General features: G+C 40.2%; 2 protein-coding genes across 2 annotated transcripts; both read left to right on the forward strand.

The window, feature by feature from the left end:
* Window positions 1–690: 690 nt before the first annotated feature.
* On the forward strand, window positions 691–5423 carry bnip3la (BCL2 interacting protein 3 like a). The gene is made up of 6 exons (XM_058636769.1): window positions 691–806; window positions 1954–2227; window positions 2303–2384; window positions 2468–2574; window positions 3828–3977; window positions 4057–5423. The coding sequence occupies exons 1-6, from the start codon at window positions 749–751 to the stop codon at window positions 4103–4105; spliced, it is 720 nt and encodes a 239-aa protein (XP_058492752.1). The 5' UTR covers window positions 691–748; the 3' UTR covers window positions 4106–5423.
* A 2610-nt stretch (window positions 5424–8033) lies between these two features.
* Window positions 8034–15946, forward strand: dpysl2a (dihydropyrimidinase like 2a). Its single transcript, XM_058636504.1, has 14 exons — window positions 8034–8365; window positions 9117–9205; window positions 9655–9839; window positions 9931–10095; window positions 10277–10338; window positions 11385–11465; window positions 11634–11702; window positions 11811–11931; window positions 13457–13613; window positions 13699–13840; window positions 13928–14098; window positions 14524–14703; window positions 14791–14995; window positions 15481–15946. Exons 1-14 carry the CDS (start codon window positions 8324–8326, stop codon window positions 15570–15572), a joined length of 1761 nt encoding a protein of 586 aa, XP_058492487.1. The 5' UTR covers window positions 8034–8323; the 3' UTR covers window positions 15573–15946.
* Window positions 15947–19661: the final 3715 nt, after the last annotated feature.

Raw genomic sequence — 19661 nt, forward strand, 5'->3', positions numbered from 1 at the left:
TTAACTGATTGTCCACTGTGTGTTTTTCGTGACACGTCTTGATGTGAAAACATTTTAGACAGTTTAGGTAAGACATTAACTTTGCCTGACACCCACTATTGTATTTGTGAAACTTTTATTTTATTTGTGAAAATGCTAAAGGGAGATTTCACCCTTTTTGTTTTATATCATTAGACCAGGTCCTGGAAAAACCACTGTACCTAGCCTTGTCAAATCTGGACTATATTATCCTACAGAGGCTAAACATTCATTCAGACACCGTCTCTGATTTGTGAAACCTTTATTCTATTTGTGAAAATGCAATAAACCTTTTTTTCCCCACAACGGACTAAGTAAATATGGTTTGAGTTTTTAAGCTAACTGAAGGCTACATATACCACTTTTCCTTTGTATAGTTCTAGCTCTACTCGACTCGGATCAGTTTGGTATCAGTCAAGTCATAATTTCACAAAATAGAAATGCATGATTATGAAATTACGATTATAATTTCGTAAAATAATATCTGATTATGGGATAATATCTCAGAATTATGACTAGTATCGAGTATGGAATCTTTATTTATTCCATACAGCGGAAACGTACTTCCATGCGGTTTAAATGAATATTAAATTAGGTACGGTTGTTATTAGGAGAGAAAATTACAAACATGCTGGATAAGTGTTATTCTACATCTATGGCCTCCAGACACTTCCTGCACATGCGCAGTGGCAGTGTTGACGGGAGGAAAGCATAAACTGGGGGAGTCAACATGTCCGCCGCTGCTGCTGCTGCTCAGCTAAACAATAACGAGGAGCCCGCGCTTCACGGTACGTATCGTCACCCGTGTTTCCCCGCTCCCACGTCACGGAGGCTAAAACTCGCCTTCGGTGTTCATTTTTGTGTTTTTTTGACGTAAACGAAGAGTTTTAATGCAAAAGTTACGTCGCTTATTCTGGAATTTCCTCTTCGCCTGGGTAGGGGAGGGAGGGTGACGTAGTTTCGCGTCGCCGCGAGTCAGCCAATGGCAGTGCGGAAACGTTTGACTGATGGGCGGGCAGCCAATCCGCGTGCTGAAATAGACAGCGGTGGGCGGGGCTATACGCAGAAAAAAATGAAAACAAGTTGGGACAAAAGACCGAATAAATATAATTTTATTTCTACGTTATTTTTGTCTTTTACTCCACTGGATTTTTGTCTTCGCAACAAACGCGACTTTTAAAAGGAATAGAAAATATTTTTGCACCATTATTTCCCATCAAAACATGTAAAACGTCAAACTGCTGTAAAGGGGCGTTTTCATATTTGAAGCATTAAACATTTTATTTAAGGATGTCAGCTTTGGCTCGGGCCAAAAATCTCCGATTTTTTATATTTTTTTGATCATGTGAGCTGAAACAGCGACGTGCCTGTGTACATGTCTGCAGTTATGCAAGAGCTGTGTGTGTCTGTGCGTGTGTGTGTGTGTGAGAGAGAATATACAGTCAAATCATCCACATATTTTATATCCACTGAGGCTTATGGGGGGGAAATGGGTGCACTTCATCGTCATGTCATGTGCTAAAATAACATTTAATTCCCTCCTGTGTGAGTATATACTGTATGTAGGGCAGTGGCACAAAGAAACACACTCAGCAGCCACTTTATTAGGAACGCCCTGATGGTTCTGGGTTATTGTAGACAGACTTTGTGCAAAAAAACACGACCTGGATGACTGAGAACCTTCATAGACATAGAAAGATAAAATAAAGGGACACTTCACCATAAAAATCTACCGTTTTTAACTAATTTTTTAAGAGGTAAATGTGTCATGTGATCATCAAGATTTACTGTATAATAGATTTAAAACATGACGGAGCATCAACACAGAGTATTGATGGAGCAAATGTAGGTCAGCTGTTTTTTTAGCGTCCCACGTTGACACAATAAATTTTCCTCCCTCTTTCTTGCTTCTACCTCAACCCCCGCGTTGCAAAGGCTCTTGGGTCGAACTGGAGCTAAACGGGAACACGGGCTCCCAGGTGGTGCAGAGTAACCCGCCTGCGGCGCCCTCTGCCGACCAGCTCAATGCAAACGACACCGACCTGAGTCAAACTCTGCAGAGTTTGGAGGTGGAGCACGGGAGCGATGAGAACCTGATCGGAGGACTGGAACACGTGCCGTCGTCGTCCTCCATCCACAACGGAGACATGGAGAAGATTCTTCTGGACGCTCAGCACGAGTCCAGCTCGAGTAACTCCTCCTGTGACAGGTAGGAACATGCAGTTACAGTGGCCTCTTCACGATAAAGCATCGTTGGTTTATCATCTGTTTTGTGTTGACTCAGCCCTCACAGACCTCAAAGTCCACACCAGGATGAAGGTCAGATCATCTTTGACGTGGAGATGTCCAGTCCAGTCGGCTGTCAGGTAGTATTTTTTTAACTCTAAATTCAAACCATTTCAAACCATTTCTTTTTTTGTCTATTTGAGGCTAAAATCTTCATTTGCAGTGGGAGGAAGAGGGTGCAGAGAAGGACAGAGAGGAGGACGTCCTCGTGAACAAAGAGGTCGACTGGGTCGCTGATTGGTCCAGCAGACCAGAAAACATTCCACCAAAGTAAGCAGACTCATCGTTATTCTGGTTTCACTTCCCAAAGTGGGCAGTGGAGAGATTTCTCTTTGTTAAATTAGTAATAAGTTACATTTAATCTCTGTATTCATGACATGATTTCCAAAAATGCTAAACTTTGTTTTGCTAACTTTTGATTTGACTTATTTAAATCAAAACTTTAAAAAATATATATTTGAACTGTTCCCAAAATGTAATTTTCATTCCTTCCAGAACATCCACTACAAACAATACAACTTTTGATGCATTTTGACTCCTTACAAGGGACATTTATATACAAAATAAAACATTTTGGGGCCCAGAATAGAACCTAGAGGAACACCACAGCTTATTTTTCTTAGATGCAGAATTTCTGCTGTCGGTAGTTTGAACTCGGAGATGAAATGTGAAGTTATAGACGTGTCATATGTCGTGTGTCACGTTATATTTGTGAAAGGATACCTTTTTCATAAAATGAGATGAATTGATTTACCCCATTGAATAGCCTCAGAAGGGCTAAATATCAAAATTGGACGACTTCAAAGTTTCAAAGTTAAAAACACGTGTGTACATTGGAGTCCTCACAAAAGAATATACATGTATTATGAGGTAAATCATTTATGAATTCAGCAGTATAATAATGTCTGACCTGATTTCCTCTGCAAAGACGTATCTTAGCCAATAATTTGCCGTATTTGCGTGGTTTCATATCCACGTTTAATTTGTTTATTTCTTTTTTTTATGGTCAAGGGGGAGGAAAGACTTATTTTATATGTTATTATTAACATATTGTCTCGCCGGGCCGAATACAGTCATATGGTGGGTCAGTTGTGGCCCACAGGCCTCGGGTTTGACACATGTGGACTATAGGAGCATGTTTTCCACCCGTGTTCGTGAGCACTGACTGCTGTGTGCTGACAGATCAGTTCTGTGCCGTCTCCGCATCGATGCTCAACGAGTCGCCAGTGTTCATAAAAACAACGCCGTGGGATTTAAAATACCTGTTATTCGAGTTTCATGTGTTCATGTTTAATATTAAGTCTGCAGACCTGGTAAAACGAGTGTCACTGGGTTTACTTACGATGACTGTGAGTAAAGGATTTGATGGGCGGCAGAAGATTTTCAGTCTTTTGTTTGAGAATGACTGCATTAGTTGAGTAATCGCCTCCACCTCTCCCTCCCTCCCCCTCTCTCTCTCTCTGTCTCTCCCTCTCTCTCTCTCTCTCTCTCTCTCTCTCTCTCTCTCTGTCTCTCTCTCTCAGGGAGTTCCACTTCAGACATCCCCGACGCTCGCCGTCTTTCAGTATGAGAAAGAGTGGAGTCATGAAGAAAGGAGGAATCTTCTCCCCTGAAATCCTCAAAGTCTTCATCCCCTCTCTCCTCATCTCACACATCCTCGCCCTGGGCCTCGGGTGAGTCTGAATCGGTGAAAAACACACCTGTCGTGTACCCTGGTTCACCTTGATGTTTATGTGTGTTTTATTTTTTTAGGGTGTACATCGGGAAGAGGATCGCCACGGCGTCCAGCAGCTCGTACTGAACAGAGGAAGAAGCAGTGCGTGGATGTCGTCGTGTCTCCGGCCCTCCTCGTGTCGTCCGGCCTCCTCTCTCTCTGTCTTCATCCAGTTCTCTTCTATTGTAGGTGTTAGCTGTAGAAATGTACACACACATCATGTCATGTGATTTCACTGCAGCCGTCACCATCTTGAATCCAGTAGATAAGAGATACTACGTTTAGAGCTGGGTTAAATGTAGTCGTCCCCTTTTTTCCTCGCTGAAAATAAGTGAGATAAGGATCATTCTTAACGTTTCTCCTCGTGTTTCGACGCGACGTGATCTCCGACGCTGCACGTCTCTTCTCGTGTCTCCGTATGAACCAAAAACACGCGCTTCATATCCGTGACACACACTGACTGAATCGGCTCTGGGAGGAGGGGAAGAACAACAGATAAGCCTTATAACTTTTTCAGCGTAACATTTGAGGTGAAGTTAATTGGGGGAGGGAATACTGCACAAGTGGGGTTCATTTTTAAAATTCCACACGCTTTGAGAGTTGAATTTAAGGGGCTTTCTTATTTTAAAATGGATAGTCCAGGTTTGTTCAGACTGTGGTTGTTTGAGGTATTGACACCGTTATGAACCACTACTAACATGTACACCTGCTTTTGATCATCTTTAGAACATGTTTTATCACTGTTTCTTGCAGACAGACAGACTTTTCTGGCCGGAAACAGAAGTTTGTAAACCACTCCCTCTCCCACACCAAACCCCATAGAGAAAATCCGTGATTTTAGCCTGCGGGGACACAGGAGCTGCTGGCCTACTGCTGCCTCGTGTGGTCACTTTGTGTCGCTGAAGTAAATCCGAATGAAGTTTTTTAAATGCCGAATTTTACAAAATAAGACATTTGAACTTAGTGATGCAGGCAGCAGTGGATCGACAACTCCTATGTGCTGTGACGTTAAAATCACTGATTTTCTCTATGGTGTTTGGTGTGGGAGAGAAACGTCTGTTGTAAGTGACAAAACTAAAAAAATCTACGTCAGTTTAAGTCTACAGTGTCTTAACGTCACGTTCACGTCTTTATCTCACTGTTAGACAGACTTTTCCAACAGGAAACTGAAGTTTGTAAACCACTCACTCTCCCACACCAACCCTCATAGAGAAAATCAGTGATTTTAACATCACAGCACACAGCAGTTGTTGATCCACTGCTGCCTCCATCAGTGAGTTAAAATGTGTCATTTTGTGAATTCGGTGTCTGAAATCCTTTGTTCAGATTTACCTCAGCGACACAAAGTGACCACACGAGGCAGCAGTAGACCAGCAGCTCCTGTGTCCTCGTGAGCTAAAATCACTGATGTGAGTGGTTTACAAACTTCAGTTTCCAGCCAGAAAAGGCAAGGAAAAGTAATAAAACATATTCTGAAGATGATCTAAAGCAGGTGTAGATTTTATTAGGTGAGTCTTTTCACTGTATATATACATATATACTGTATGTGTCAATTCATCAAAACAGCCACACAAAAAACCCTGAACTTCTGAAGGTTGAAAAGCTTGAAAATTGTCATAATATGTGTCTCAGAATTATAATTTTGCTGTTACACAAAACCATTATCAGCTATTTTATTATTTTTATTCTGCCTACATGACCTCGTTAACAAACACTAGACCAGGTTCCCACCGTCCTGGAATTCCTGGAAAAGGTTTTGAATTCAGTTTTCCAGGCCTGGAATTATCAGAATTTTTTTTAATTCAGGATGTCAAAGAGATCTGATTTCTGAGCTGCTTTTAAAGGCTGTTGCATTGATAATCTTATCTTAATTTATTATATTTAATACACTTTTTAGCCTAATTATTTGTGTCATAGCAGAATTTTACCATATTTATAGTCATTTTGATTGTTTGTAACACATGTAAAAATCCTTGATTTAAAGAAATAAATCTGGTTTTATCTGAAATAATAAGATCATGTAATAAACAGTAGATTATATTTTATTTTACAGTGTATTTACAGCACAATGTCCAGAGAAACAACCTGTGTGCAGCTTAATAGCCACATACATCTCCTATATCAGGATATAGACTCAAAATTTACGCAGTTTGAGTGTGAACATGCACTGTAAATACACTGTAAAATAAAATACAATCGTCTGTATTACACAATGTTAAAATATACACTTATTATTCCAGATAAAACCTGCTTTATTTCTATAAATGAAGGATTTGTACATGTGTTACAGACAATGACATTGACTATAAATATGGTCAAATTCTGCTGTAACACAAACAATTAGGCTGATTTTGTCGATTCCATTATCTATATATTCCATTCCATATTCCATTATTATACTTCAAATACTTGTGTATTTCACAAATGTATTCACTATAATAAATGTGATAATTATCAATGCAACAGCCTTTAAAAGCAGGAAAAGTCTTCACAGATACTTAATCTAGCACCAGATCTTGGCTTTTGTCATCGTTGCCCAAAGAGAAACAAAATCTACTATAAATGTTGACTAAAGATGTTTCATTCCAAATTCCATGTTACAGTTGTGTCTGCATAGGGCCAGACCTTCAAAATAAAAGCCCCATTACTGGGTCATGTCGTCACTGTCGAACCCAATATGTTTAACTACTTGAAGTTGATTCAAATATGGAAAATTTTTAAAGAATTAATTGATCAAACTAAGTGTGGTGACCCTGGCTATAGCAGCAAAGGCAAAAAGTGCCAAATGTGTGTCTTTCACCACTGCACATCCGGTGATTTATCTAAAGACTGTTGTTTGATTTTCTTATTATGTTCAGATATATTTAAAGATGTAGATGTGAACCGTTGTTATTCTGCACCACGTCATCGTGTGAGTCGTGTTTCACAGAGGAAGGTTCGTTAGTTTTAGTAGATTTTGGCAGAAAAATGACGAGAACAGATAAATGTGAAGCATTTCCTGAAGAAAATGCACGTGATTTCTGTATCTTGATGCTGATTGGACGACTGGAGCAGAGAAAAAAAAAAGTCATGTCATGGACCACCATAATAATGTACAGTATTAGCTGTAGTGAAAGTATTTAAGCTTTAATGCATCGTACAACCTAATAACTAACGTCTGAACTGTACATGTCATCATAACCGGCTTATGTACAGTTATTATGTACAGTTGTGTCCGTGTGTGCAATACATGATGGAGATTTGGAACAGCGGTTGTATTGTATAGAGTGACGGACGTCACAGACAGAGCTCCATAGACTTTAATGCATTATTTAAGTCATATTAACTAATAAAAATGCACATATCAACATGATTGGCTTCGTCTGTGTCATTTTAAATAATATATCTCATCTCTTCATGATTAGAAGAGTAAGTCTATAAGAGAATGTGAGATGTTTTATGAACATGTAGGATAACAAACATCTAGAACTGGTCCAAACGTCTGGACCAGAACTAAACACCTAGTACAAACATCTAGAAGTAGATTAAATATCAAGGCCAGGTCTAAACACCTGGTATAAACATCTAGAACTGGTCCAAACATAGAGATCAAACACATAGACCAGGTCTAAACACTTGGTATAAACATCTAGAACAGGTCCAAACAGCTGGACCAGGTCTAAACACCTAGTACAAACATCTCAAACTGGTCCAAACATCGGGAGCAAACATCTGAACCAGGTCAAGACAGCTGCTACAGACATCTAGAACCAGATCAAACACATAGACCAGGTCTGAACACCTGGTTAAAACATCTGGAACTGGTCTAAACACCTTAAAAATTAAATTAATTTTAATTAATTAATTAAAATAAAACTCATAAATATCAGAACAAACCCGACAATGCTACACAAAATATTAGAATTAAGTATAAAATATCAATGTATATGTGTAGGTTTTTGTAAATAAATGACTATTTTTATTATTATTAACATGAAATTGATTAGAAAACATGGAGATTTACAGGGCGGGGCAGTGCGCATGCGCGTTGTCTCTTCGTGGCCCTTTGGTCTTGCCGCTTGTCTGCCCCTCGTTCCACCTTAAACTCTAACGCCAGGACTCAAACACAACGACATAACTGTCAATTATATGTTCATTGTTCGCTCTGCTACGCGTGAACGTCACTGAGTCTCGACGGAATCCGCCGAGGGCGTCGTTTTCCCGGACAAACAACAAGCGGAGCATCCGTTCATTCAGCGGAGCTAGCCAGCTAGCGTTAGCCGAGCAGCAGGGGACAGCTGTGTTATTAAAGGGAGGATCCTGAAAATGTCCGGGTACCAAGGAAAGAAGAACATCCCCAAAATCACTGTGAGTTCTCTTAAAACAAAACACAACTGTTATTATTACAATAAAAATGTCAATGTGTTTCCCACAGGAGATGAAAGAAGAAGCCACGAGCTAACGGTTGTTAGCTGCAGCTTCACCCATTCATTTAAACGTGTCAGCATCATCTCTGCTGCATCACCTGATCATTTATTAGTGTTTTATTTATTATAAACTCTATATATGTCATCGTAAATGTTATATCAGAGCTTTGCTGCAACTTCAGCCTATAGAGCAGGGGTTCCCAAAGCCTGGGTCGGGGCCCATAGATGGTCACAGAAGATTTTCTTTGGGTCTCCAAACCCCTTTTTGCAGAATTTTTTCCAATCTAATCAAAATATATTATACACTGTATGTTTTAAATGGCATGTGAAATGAAATGTTAATTAATTTGTGTACTTCTCATGTTTGTTTCTCATTATTGTTTAAAAACAAACCACAAGTGACAAAGGAATTATTCACAACAAGTTTTTTTCTTTTATTTATTTATTTATTTATTGTCTTGTGTGACTTGGACAAAATGTCCCAGCAAGGTTAAAGTGCAACAAAATACAAGCCTCTACACAAGCATATAAACAAGATGGCTGACCCTGCCACTGTAAACAATGTCTTCAAACACTGTCCCAACTTCCAGGGATCCTCTCTGAACTACAGCGGCCTATAAAGTCGATTTATCGCCCAGCCCTCACTGATGGATCAATAATCTCATGTGAAATTCTGTCTCCTCGTCTCTCAGAGTGACCGTCTCCTCGTCAAAGGAGCAAAGATAGTGAACGATGATCAGTCTTTCTTGGCTGACATCTACATGGAAGATGGCGTCATCAAGTAAGTGCAATTTAAAGGTTAACTGCAAAGTTTAATAAATAAATGGCTGTTTCTTGGCTGCTTTCATAAAAGCTCAGTGACTCACAGGTTGTTCTTCAACTCGTATGAAGCAGACTTTTTCAATGAAGTCAGTCATATGTACAATCTTTGGCATTCCTTGTACATGTTGCAGTGATTTCATGTTACGTTTTTGTTGGTTAATCAGTCGACATGTGTTGTAGCAGCGCACACACCAAATCTCTGACAGCGTCAGAAGATTTTCTCATGCGATCTTTGGTTGCAAGACCATCTGTGATTAGTCACAACCAAAGAAATCACCTGCTAAAATATTAGCCAGCTCCTTAACTGCTGCCCAGTTGTTGCTAAGGGGAAACTTAATGTATTTATTCTACTAGTTTAAGTTCCCGTATTTATTGATTGATGTCTTTGTCTTTGTTTGTCTCCTTCAGGCAAATCGGAGACAACCTCATTGTTCCTGGTGGAGTGAAGATCATCGAGGCTCACGGGAGAATGGTGATGCCCGGAGGAATCGACGTGCACACCCGCTTCCAGATGCCCGACCGAGGCATGGTGTCGGCCGACGACTTCTACCAGGGAACCCGTGCAGCTCTGTCTGGAGGAACCACCATGATCAGTGCGTGTTGTGTTTCTGTGAACGCTGCAGCTGCAGTTGTGATGAAACGATGCTGTTAATCCTCACCTTTGTTTGTGTTTGTGTGTCACAGTCGACCATGTGGTGCCAGAACCCGGCACCGGCCTGGTGTCCGCGTTCAAACAGTGGAGGGAGTGGGCTGACAGCAAGTCCTGCTGCGACTACTCTCTGCACGTGGACATCACTGAGTGGAACAAAGGCACTCAGGAGGACATGGAGACTCTGGTGAAGGACCATGGTACGTCAACAACAGCCGACACTTAAACAAACCCTTTAAACAACTTTAACTGATCACCTTGTGTTTTACCCACTGAACAAAACAACAGTAACTCTATCGCTGCTTCGCTCTGGGTTTCCCCCTCTTTGGTTCTCTTTATTCCACCTTTGGCTGTTTTCTCTCATAAGTTTTCTATCTTCAGGTGTCAACTCTTTCCTGGTCTATCTGGCTTATAAGGATGTTTTCCAACTTTCTGACTCTCAGGTACGCTTTGCCTCTCGATCGTTTGTTAAGCTGCTCTTCGTCCCCAATCTTTGTACACATGGAAACCATTTCAGGACAATCTGCTTAAGCTTTTTTTATTTTATCAGCTTTTTTTAATTTGCACTGAAACCCTGAACGCAACCCTTGCATTTTCGCAGGGCGTTTTGTGTGGACGAAGACATTTCTTTAAATGATTCCATGTTACGGAGCTCTGGAGGTGACATAGACAGATTCTTTTTATGGGGACGCGCGCTTTATACTTAGTTTTTATTCTTAATCATGCGTGCGAAAAACATTTCGGCTATGTCACCTCCAGAGCTCCGTACCATGTTGATGGAAACCGATAAAGAAAAAGATGATATTGGGAAACCTGTGTTTCCGTGTCCACCAGGTGGTGGTATAGTTAAAGATTATACAGCAAAGAGATCATTGTGGTTTACTGCAGAATTGATTTATTCAATCTACTCAAAATATTCTGTAAAAACATTTCTAAAAACCGATATCACACACTATTATAGTCATTTTTAGACATTTTCAACTATGCAGCTGTTTACGACACATTTTAATGATATAATTCTCCATCTGTGCAACAAATATTCTTCTATAAATAGAAACAAACCCATAACACGACTAAGCTTTATTTACATTTATACAGTCTGTGCAGAGTAGAGATAAAACCATTACTCGATTATTAATCCTTAGTTCATCGGTATGAAGCTATTTTCATGATTAAAAGAAGATTTCTGATTGTTTCAGCTTCTTAAATGTGAAGATTTTCTGGTTTATTTGCTCCATAAAACAAAGAAGTCATTAAAAACTGACTCATTTTGGTTTGTGGACAAAAACAAGACATTTGAGAACATCATCATTTCCAGAGTTTGACAAACACAGATGGACATTTTTCAATTTTTGACGTTTTATGGACCAAACGATGAGCTTTAAATGTGAGGAGGTTTTATAGACTGCAGTGGAGTCTCTGTTTACCAGGCTGTTAAACGTCTCTGACCTTGAGCTGATGAGTGTGTGTGTGTTATTTCTCCTCTCAGATCTACGAGGTGTTCAGTGTCGTCAGGGATCTCGGCGCTATTGCACAGGTGCATGCTGAGAATGGAGACATCATTGCAGAGGTACAGAGCAAAGAAATCTGTGTTAATGTTAATGTTGCATTTATCTCTTAAATTCCCCCTTTTTTTCCTATTGAATTCTGTTTTTTAAACAAATGACCAGTTGCCGTTCTGTTCTTCTTATGAGCTCCAGAAGCAACGATTGTAATGTTCCTGTGTGGATGTTTTCAGGAGCAGAGACGTATTCTGGAGCTGGGCATCACCGGACCTGAAGGACACGTGCTCAGTCGTCCAGAGGAGGTGAAAATGATGACTCGTCACGAAGCTTCAGAGAATAAAGCAACGTAAACTGTGAAAGGTGGTGACGTGTGTGTGTGTGTGTGTGTGTGTGTGTGTGTGTGTGTGCAGGTGGAGGCCGAGGCAGTCAATCGCTCTGTGACCATCGCCAACCAGACCAACTGTCCTCTCTACATCACCAAGGTGATGAGCAAGAGCGCCGCTGATGTCATCGCTCTGGCCAGGAAGAAGGGTGAGAAGAACTAACCATGACGTGTTTTTGATTCATTAGTTGTTTTATGGTTCTTAAAATCTTGAACCTGGAAATGATGACGTTCTCTTATGTCTTGTTTTTGATTCAGTTTGAATTATTCCTTTGTTTTATGGAGTAAAGAAACCAGAAAATATTCACATTTAAGAAGCTGAAAAATGACAGAAAGTAGAAAACATTCACATTTAAGAAGCTGAAAAATGACAGAAAGTAGAAAACATTCACATTTAAGAAGCTGAAAAATGACAGAAAGTAGAAAAAATTCACATTTAAGAAGCTGAAAAATGACAGAAAGTAGAAAATATTCACATTTAAGAAGCTGAAAAACGACAGAAAGAAGAAAACATTCACATTTAAGAAGCTGAAAAATGACAAAGTAGAAAATATTCACATTTAAAAAGTTAAAAAACGACAGAAAGTAGAAAACATTCACATTTAAGAAGCTGAAAAATGACAAAGTGGAAAACATTCACATTTAAGAAGCTGAAAAATGACAGAAAGTAGAAACATTTAAGAAGCTGAAAAATGACAGAAAGTAGAAAACATTCACATTTAAGAAGCTGAAAAATGACAGAAAGTAGAAACATTTAAAAAGTAGAAACATTTAAGAAGCTGAAAAATGACAGAAAGTAGAAACATTTAAAAAGTAGAAACATTTAAGAAGCTGAAAAATGACAGAAAGTATAAAACATTCACATTTAAGAAGCTGAAAAATGACAGAAAGTAGAAAACATTCACATTTAAGAAGCTGAAAAATGACAGAAAGTAGAAAACATTCACATTTAAGAAGCTGAAAAATGACAGAAAGTAGAAAACATTCACATTTAAGAAGCTGAAAAATGACAGAAAGTAGAAAACATTCACATTTAAGAAGCTGAAAAATGACAGAAAGTAGAAAATATTCACATTTAAGAAGCTGAAAAATGACTGAAAGTAGAAAACATTCACATTTAAGAAGCTGAAAAATGACAGAAAGTAGAAAACATTCACATTTAAGAAGCTGAAAAATGACAGAAAGTAGAAAACATTCACATTTAAGAAGCTGAAACATCAGCCTGCATCAGTTGCAGCTCTGCTTTGGAGAAGAGAAGTAATGATTTCAAAGTTCTGTTAATCATTAATAATATCTCAGTAAAAAGTATACGATATTTATTGTAATATTTTTTTTTTTAAAAAGGCAAAGGTTGGGGGGAATAGTTAAAACAGGAGCCTAAAGTGTCTTAAGTTTTTATATTAATAGATTATCAAACTTTTTTAGGTTTTCTTAGTTTTTCAGCTTCTTCAATCTTAATATTCTCTGGTTTCAACCAGATTTATAGAACACAGATCAACATTTTTGGCCAAAACAACTGATTGATTGATTGATTGATTGATTGATTAAGAGAGGTTAGCAGCGAGTAGAAAGTGCTGAAACAAATCGTCCAAGTGTCCAGCATCGAGACACGTTTGTTCTCAGGATGTTGAGAAGTCAAACTCTGCACTGACCTCGGCTCGTGTTCTCCTGCAGGCGCGGTGGTCTATGGAGAACCCATCTCTGCCAGTCTGGGCACGGACGGAACTCACTACTGGAGCAAGAACTGGGCCAAAGCTGCAGCGTTTGTCACTTCTCCACCGCTCAGCCCTGATCCCACCACCTCCGACTACCTCAACTCCCTGTTGTCATGGTAACTGCTCTGTTGTCACACCCACTCTAAGTACTCTACTTTTAATAAACTACTAACTGTTTTTCTAACTGTCCGTCTAATCTAGTGGAGACCTGCAGGTGACGGGCAGCGCTCACTGCACGTTCCAGACTTCTCAGCGTGCGATAGGAAAAGATGATTTCTCCTTAATCCCAGAGGGAACCAACGGCACTGAAGAGAGAATGTCCATAATCTGGGACAAATGTGTGGTGAGTCCAGCTTTTCTCTTTTTTCTGCATACGTACGTTTTTAGTTTTCTTCTAAACTTCCTGAATTCCGTGCCGTGGTTCCGTCAGGTGACCGGAAAGATGGACGAGAACCAGTTTGTGGCGGTGACGAGCACCAACGCTGCCAAGATCTTCAACCTGTTCCCCAGGAAAGGTCGCATCGCCGTGGGCTCTGACGCCGACCTCGTGCTCTGGGACCCGGACGTCACCAAGATCATCTCAGCCAAGACCCACAACCTGGTCCGATCAAAATCCGCTCTATGTTTATTTAGAATTCATCCTCATCTTATTTTGACTGTATATCAATACAGAACGCTTTTATTTGTAAATGTTAGTTTACTGCGAGTCATTGCATGATTTCCTAACATCATTATAGCTGCAACTAACGATTATTATCTTCATCGATGAATGGGTTTCCATTATTTTACCTGTTTGGTCTCGAAAATAGTGTTTGTTAAATCTGGAAATTATGAGTTTATCTCCACACAGACAAAAAATATTCAGTTGTGATGATTTATGAGTTTTACGCAGCAAAGAAACCAGAAATTATTCACATTTAAGAAGCTGAAAAATGACAGAAAGTAGAAAGATATTCTAAGTCTACATTTAAGAATGTAGCAGATTGTTTCCCGTCGTGGTCCTGACGGCGTCTCCTCTGCTCTCAGGCTGTGGAGTATAACATCTTCGAGGGCACAGAAGTGCGTGGAGCTCCGTCCGTGGTCATCAGTCAGGGGAAGATCGTGTTGGAGGAGGGAAGCCTTCACACCAGCGAGGGCTGCGGCCGCTACGTCGCCCGCAAACCGTTCCCCGACCACGTCTACAAGAGGATAAAGGCTCGCAGCAGGGTGAGTGTACACTGAAGTGGCTGCTGTAGCTCAGACCAGGACCCTCACAGGATCCTGGTCTAAACCACTTCCTCTCTGTGTTTGTAGCTCACAGAGCTGCGTGGAGTCCCCAGAGGTCAGTATGACGGACCGGTGTGTGAGGTGACCGCGACTCCTAAACTGATGTCCACCGTCTCCTCGGTGAAAACGTCTCCTGCTAAGATGACGCAGCAGCAGCAGCAGCAGCAGCAGCAGCAGCAGTCGGCTCAGCAGCCTGTGCGTAACCTTCACCAGTCTGGATTCAGTCTGTCCGGTGAGTCCAGATCTGCGGCTCAGCCTCACGGGTCTTCACCAAACTATCAAACGTTTGGATCAAAATTACGATGTTTATCCAAGTGACACTTGGTCCGAGGCTTGAAACTGCAGCGCTAATTCAACACTTTTTAGAGCCACTCGTAGGGGGGCGGGACCTCATTCCCAGAATGTAAACAGTGTCCGCCATCTTTGCTAACAGTTACGCTAACAGGACCAAGTGTCAGTGGTGAGCACGTAACAAAGAAAGGAAGATATTAAAACTCAGGTTGGGAAGCACAATTTTACTCTCCCTGTTCTAGTCCTACAAAGCTAAATGCTAATCGGTGAAGTATTCCATTAATATAAAGGGACACTTTATTGTGAAAGAGCTAAAGGGAAAGTCGTAGTCGTTTTGTATCCGTCAACAGTCCCGATATCCTTCCTGCTCTGTAACTACGAAGCGTTTAAATCGCATCGTAATGTACAATCTTTTTTTTCTTCTAGGAGCTCAAGTCGACGACAACATCCCCCGTCGCAACACTCAGCGCATTGTGGCGCCCCCTGGTGGAAAAGCCAACATCACCAACCTTGGCTAAACCATGTGATGTCACGTGAGCGGGGGAGGGAGGGGGAGTGCAGCGCGACACGAGGTCACTCATGTGATCATGTGATCACCTGAACTCCACCTGTCCCCACACACACACACACACTACGTCACCTCATGTATTTTTAAAAATAAAAAGGCACCATTCCGTTTAGTTTCCTGCCACATTCCACTGTCTTTACACGAGGATCACATGACGTGAAGCAGCTGTTTTTATTTCATTGAACATTTTTGAACATTTGTTTACATTTTTGTGTTTTTGTTGACTGAGAAAACATGAGTCAGCAGCTGTTTACAGTGTTGTTTTTTCTCCGTGCTGCTTTATTTCCCTGATGTTATTTGAAATATATGCTGTTAGTGGTCATGTGACGTGACCACGCTTTAGTTGCGATAAACGTCTCCGCTGTTCGTAAACACTGCTACACTGTAAAGATCTTTTTTTATGTTAATATTTTTTCCGACAGTCGATGTGATTTGTGACGGAATTCCACTGAAAATTATCATGTAAAACTTTTTTATTTTTGCCTATTTTGCTGCGTTTGTTGCGGAAAGTAATAATGCGTCAAAATTCACTTCCGAATTCTCTCTATTTCGTGCTGTTTATTTGCATTTTTCCATCAATTGATATGCAAATGTTTTAACGCTGCTCTTTACGATACGATACAATCGTTATTGGTTTCAGCTTTTCGAAAAAGTACAGTAAAAAAAATAAATAAATTTCACGTAAATGCTTCATTTAGCACAAACAGTTTCCTCTATTTTCCATTATATGTTTTTCTTGGCTTTGCAGTTTCCAAACTCTGGATCGGGGCCCACAGATGGGTCGCCGGGAAAAAAATGTGGGTCCCCCCCAAAAATAGCAGAATTTTTCCACACTTTTATTAAAGATTTATGTGCAAAAAAAAATTAAAAATATAAATAACATCCGTTAAACAAACATCTCTTAGAAATGATTTGTTCAGGAATTCAGATGTGAGGCGTCGCTAATATGGCTGTAAATTACTTGTTACTTTGTGCGTCATGTGATTTGAGTCACGATCTTTGAGAAAGTGCGTCCGTATATATAGTTTTAGAGAAAAAGACGTGAAACAACTGATATTGGACTGATATAGGCCTGGTATTGTTAGTTAGAGTTAGAGTACAGAAATATTGCTGACACAAAAATCGTCATCGTCAGTTTGAGCTGGAAAATGCTAACGTTTGCATTTCATGTTTTTAACTAACTCCGTCAGTTAATCATAATGAAAAAACGTGTATTATTATTCTGTGTTCTCGCAAATTTGGGGAACTAAACACATGCATGAAACGTCACTCATGGTGAATGTGGTTCTGTGAGTGGGCGGGACTAATGTCATGACCACACCCACTTGAAACAGTCGCTCCAGCAGCCGATTTCACGTACATGAATGAAAATTGGTAAACGTGTGTTTCGGTTCAGGACGGGAAAAAAAAGTAAATGCGACCCACGACCCAAACAGAACAGGATGGCAGCCATTATGGATCAAGTGGCCATTTTGACGATTTCTTCTTTTCTTTTTTCTTTTTTAAAGCGCTGTCTGCACTGAAAAGGAAAAATATGAAGTTTTTTTAACGACAAACTCACTCATTTTAACAAGAATAAGAGAGTGTAAAGTTAAAAAGATTTTCCTCCTGTTCTTTCTTTTTTTTTTTTTTTTTTTTATCGGTTGTCAAGCGGTCAAACTTCCGATCATCTGTAGAATCGTCGCGTGCGATGTTGTTGAACATACAAACCAGACGGAAGATTCTTTTTCCGACAACCCGGTGCTAAAACGACCATCGCTGATGAGTTTTCCCGCTTCCACACGTCGTCGTCGTGGTGGACGTCTGTTTTGTTTTTGCACTTGTATAAAAAGTTGAACGTGTACATGAGCTTGCAAACACTTCTTTCCCGTGGTCTTTGGTGTGTGTGTGTGTGTGTGTGTGTGTGCGTGCGTGCGCGTGTTTTATTATTATTGCCTGCCTGTTGTTGCTCACTGTATCGATGAAGGCTCTTTAAAGAACTGCGATCTTTTCAGACCCTGATGGTTAAAAAAAGAAAAGGAAAATCCTTTGGTTTTGTTTCTGGACTCTGTGACAGTGTGCCGCCGTATTCCGTGTTAGTGTTGTGAATGAATTAACAGATAATCAGATTATAATCTTCTTCTTCTTCTTCCCTCTCGCCAGTTTGTCTGCTTGACACTGTTAGAGGAAGTGACGTCATGATCATGTGACCACGCTGTACAAACACTGGCTTCTCTGTTTCTTTGTTTGGTTGCTCTCTCTCTTTTTTTTGCCGTATGCAAATCTATAATGTGAAGTGATTTGAGGAACGATGGTTGTTGACGATGTAAACAGTGGTGATGATGATGATGATGATGATGATGATGAGTTTATCGGTCGTGTGTGTTTTGTAGGTTTTCAGGGTTTAAAGGGAAACAACGTGTGTCGTCAGCCTTTGACGCAGCATCATCTGTGTTGACTTCAGTGGATATAAATGATGATAATAATAATAATAAAAACTCAAATTAAACTTACATTTATGACTGGTTTTTTTTCACGCATGTTTCAAGTACTGTAGTAGTAGTAGTAGTAGTAGTAGTAGTAGTAGTAGTAGTAGTAGTACGTGAAATCTTTACACATACTTGACAGTGAATAAAGCATCAGTGCAGAGACACAGTCAGACACTAGGTGGAGACAAAGACTCGTGATAGTTTTTTCACTGATGAACTGGAACAAAAAGAACTGCAGAATCAGGTTTGAAAATGTTCAAATGTTGAAAACTGTTCCACAGACGAGAGATTTAAAATGAAGAAAAATAAATCTATAAAAAACAAGTCCATTCTTCGTATTTCAGGGTAGAAACTTTAAACGTTCACAAAAACTCTGACTTTCATCCTTAAATTCTGCTCTTTTACGAACTCCACAGATGTTTTTACAGTTACAGCTGAAAATGAATGGAATTTTCAGTCTGTTCCAGAATTTCTTTTAATGGTGTGTATTGGAGGATTCAGAGAGCTAGCATGAAGAAAAGTCAGACTGTATGTTTCTGTAAGTTTGTTCTTCTGTTAGCAGTTTTGTGAAGGATCAGTCTGAATTTTTTGTGATGGGTAGTTGATCGCATAAGTATGTTACCATTCAATTTTGGTAAGAATCTGCCCAGTGATGACATCACAGAACACGGTCAAACTTTCAGGAAACCCCATTCTCTTTAAATGGGCAAAACTCTAAAATATATCTGCAAAAACTTATTGGATTTGAACGAAATTTGGTATATGTATACAGGATCAGACACTCTATAATCAGACTAAATTTCATCTCAATCTGATAAAGTCTAAAGATTATGGATTTGGTGGTAATTTAAATAAAGTACAAGTTTATATCTCAGCAACATGTTAACAGATCAGGATGTGTTCCGTCATGTTTATGTAACATAATAACAGCTATAAAAAGGCTCTGCTGTAGACCTGCTGATGCTTTTATATCACTTCACTGACTGCAGCAGTAAACTCTTCCCCGCGGCGTCGGAGCAGAAATTTAAATGTTCACAGTCACAGATGAAGCGTTTGTGTCTCCCTGTGGGAGAAACTGTCCTCCCTCTCTCTCTCCCCCTCTCTCCCCCGCTCTCTCAGAGAGTGTCTTCTGCCGCTTCTGAACTTCAAGCGCCCGAGGACGACGCTGGACTAATGATGTGGACTCTGTGTCGTCTCTGTGACTCACAAAGGCCGGAGACGTCGGTGCAGTCAGGAGAAAGTAAATCAATGCTGCTGCCGCTGCTGCTGCTGCCGCTGCTGCTGCTGCTGCCGCTGCTGCTGCTGCCAGAGGTCGTCCTCTCGCCCTTTGATGCTTCTGTGTAAACACAGAGACACTTTGACAGATTTAAAGTCGCAGTAAACGCTCACTTTTCATAGATGTACAAAAAAATAAGGAAACAGAGACGGATAAAAAAAATAGATAAACCTGGAAACACAAAGGTCACGATTTGCTTGACTGAATTTGACAGAGGGGTTTTTGTAAGCAGCATTGGGAGGGGGTCAGAGGTCAGGACTGAGGTCAGTGAAGCGTGGATGGATTAAAGTCACTC

The sequence above is a fragment of the Solea solea genome, chromosome 8 (assembly GCF_958295425.1).
Source record: "Solea solea chromosome 8, fSolSol10.1, whole genome shotgun sequence".
NCBI classification, from domain to species: domain Eukaryota; kingdom Metazoa; phylum Chordata; class Actinopteri; order Pleuronectiformes; family Soleidae; genus Solea; species Solea solea.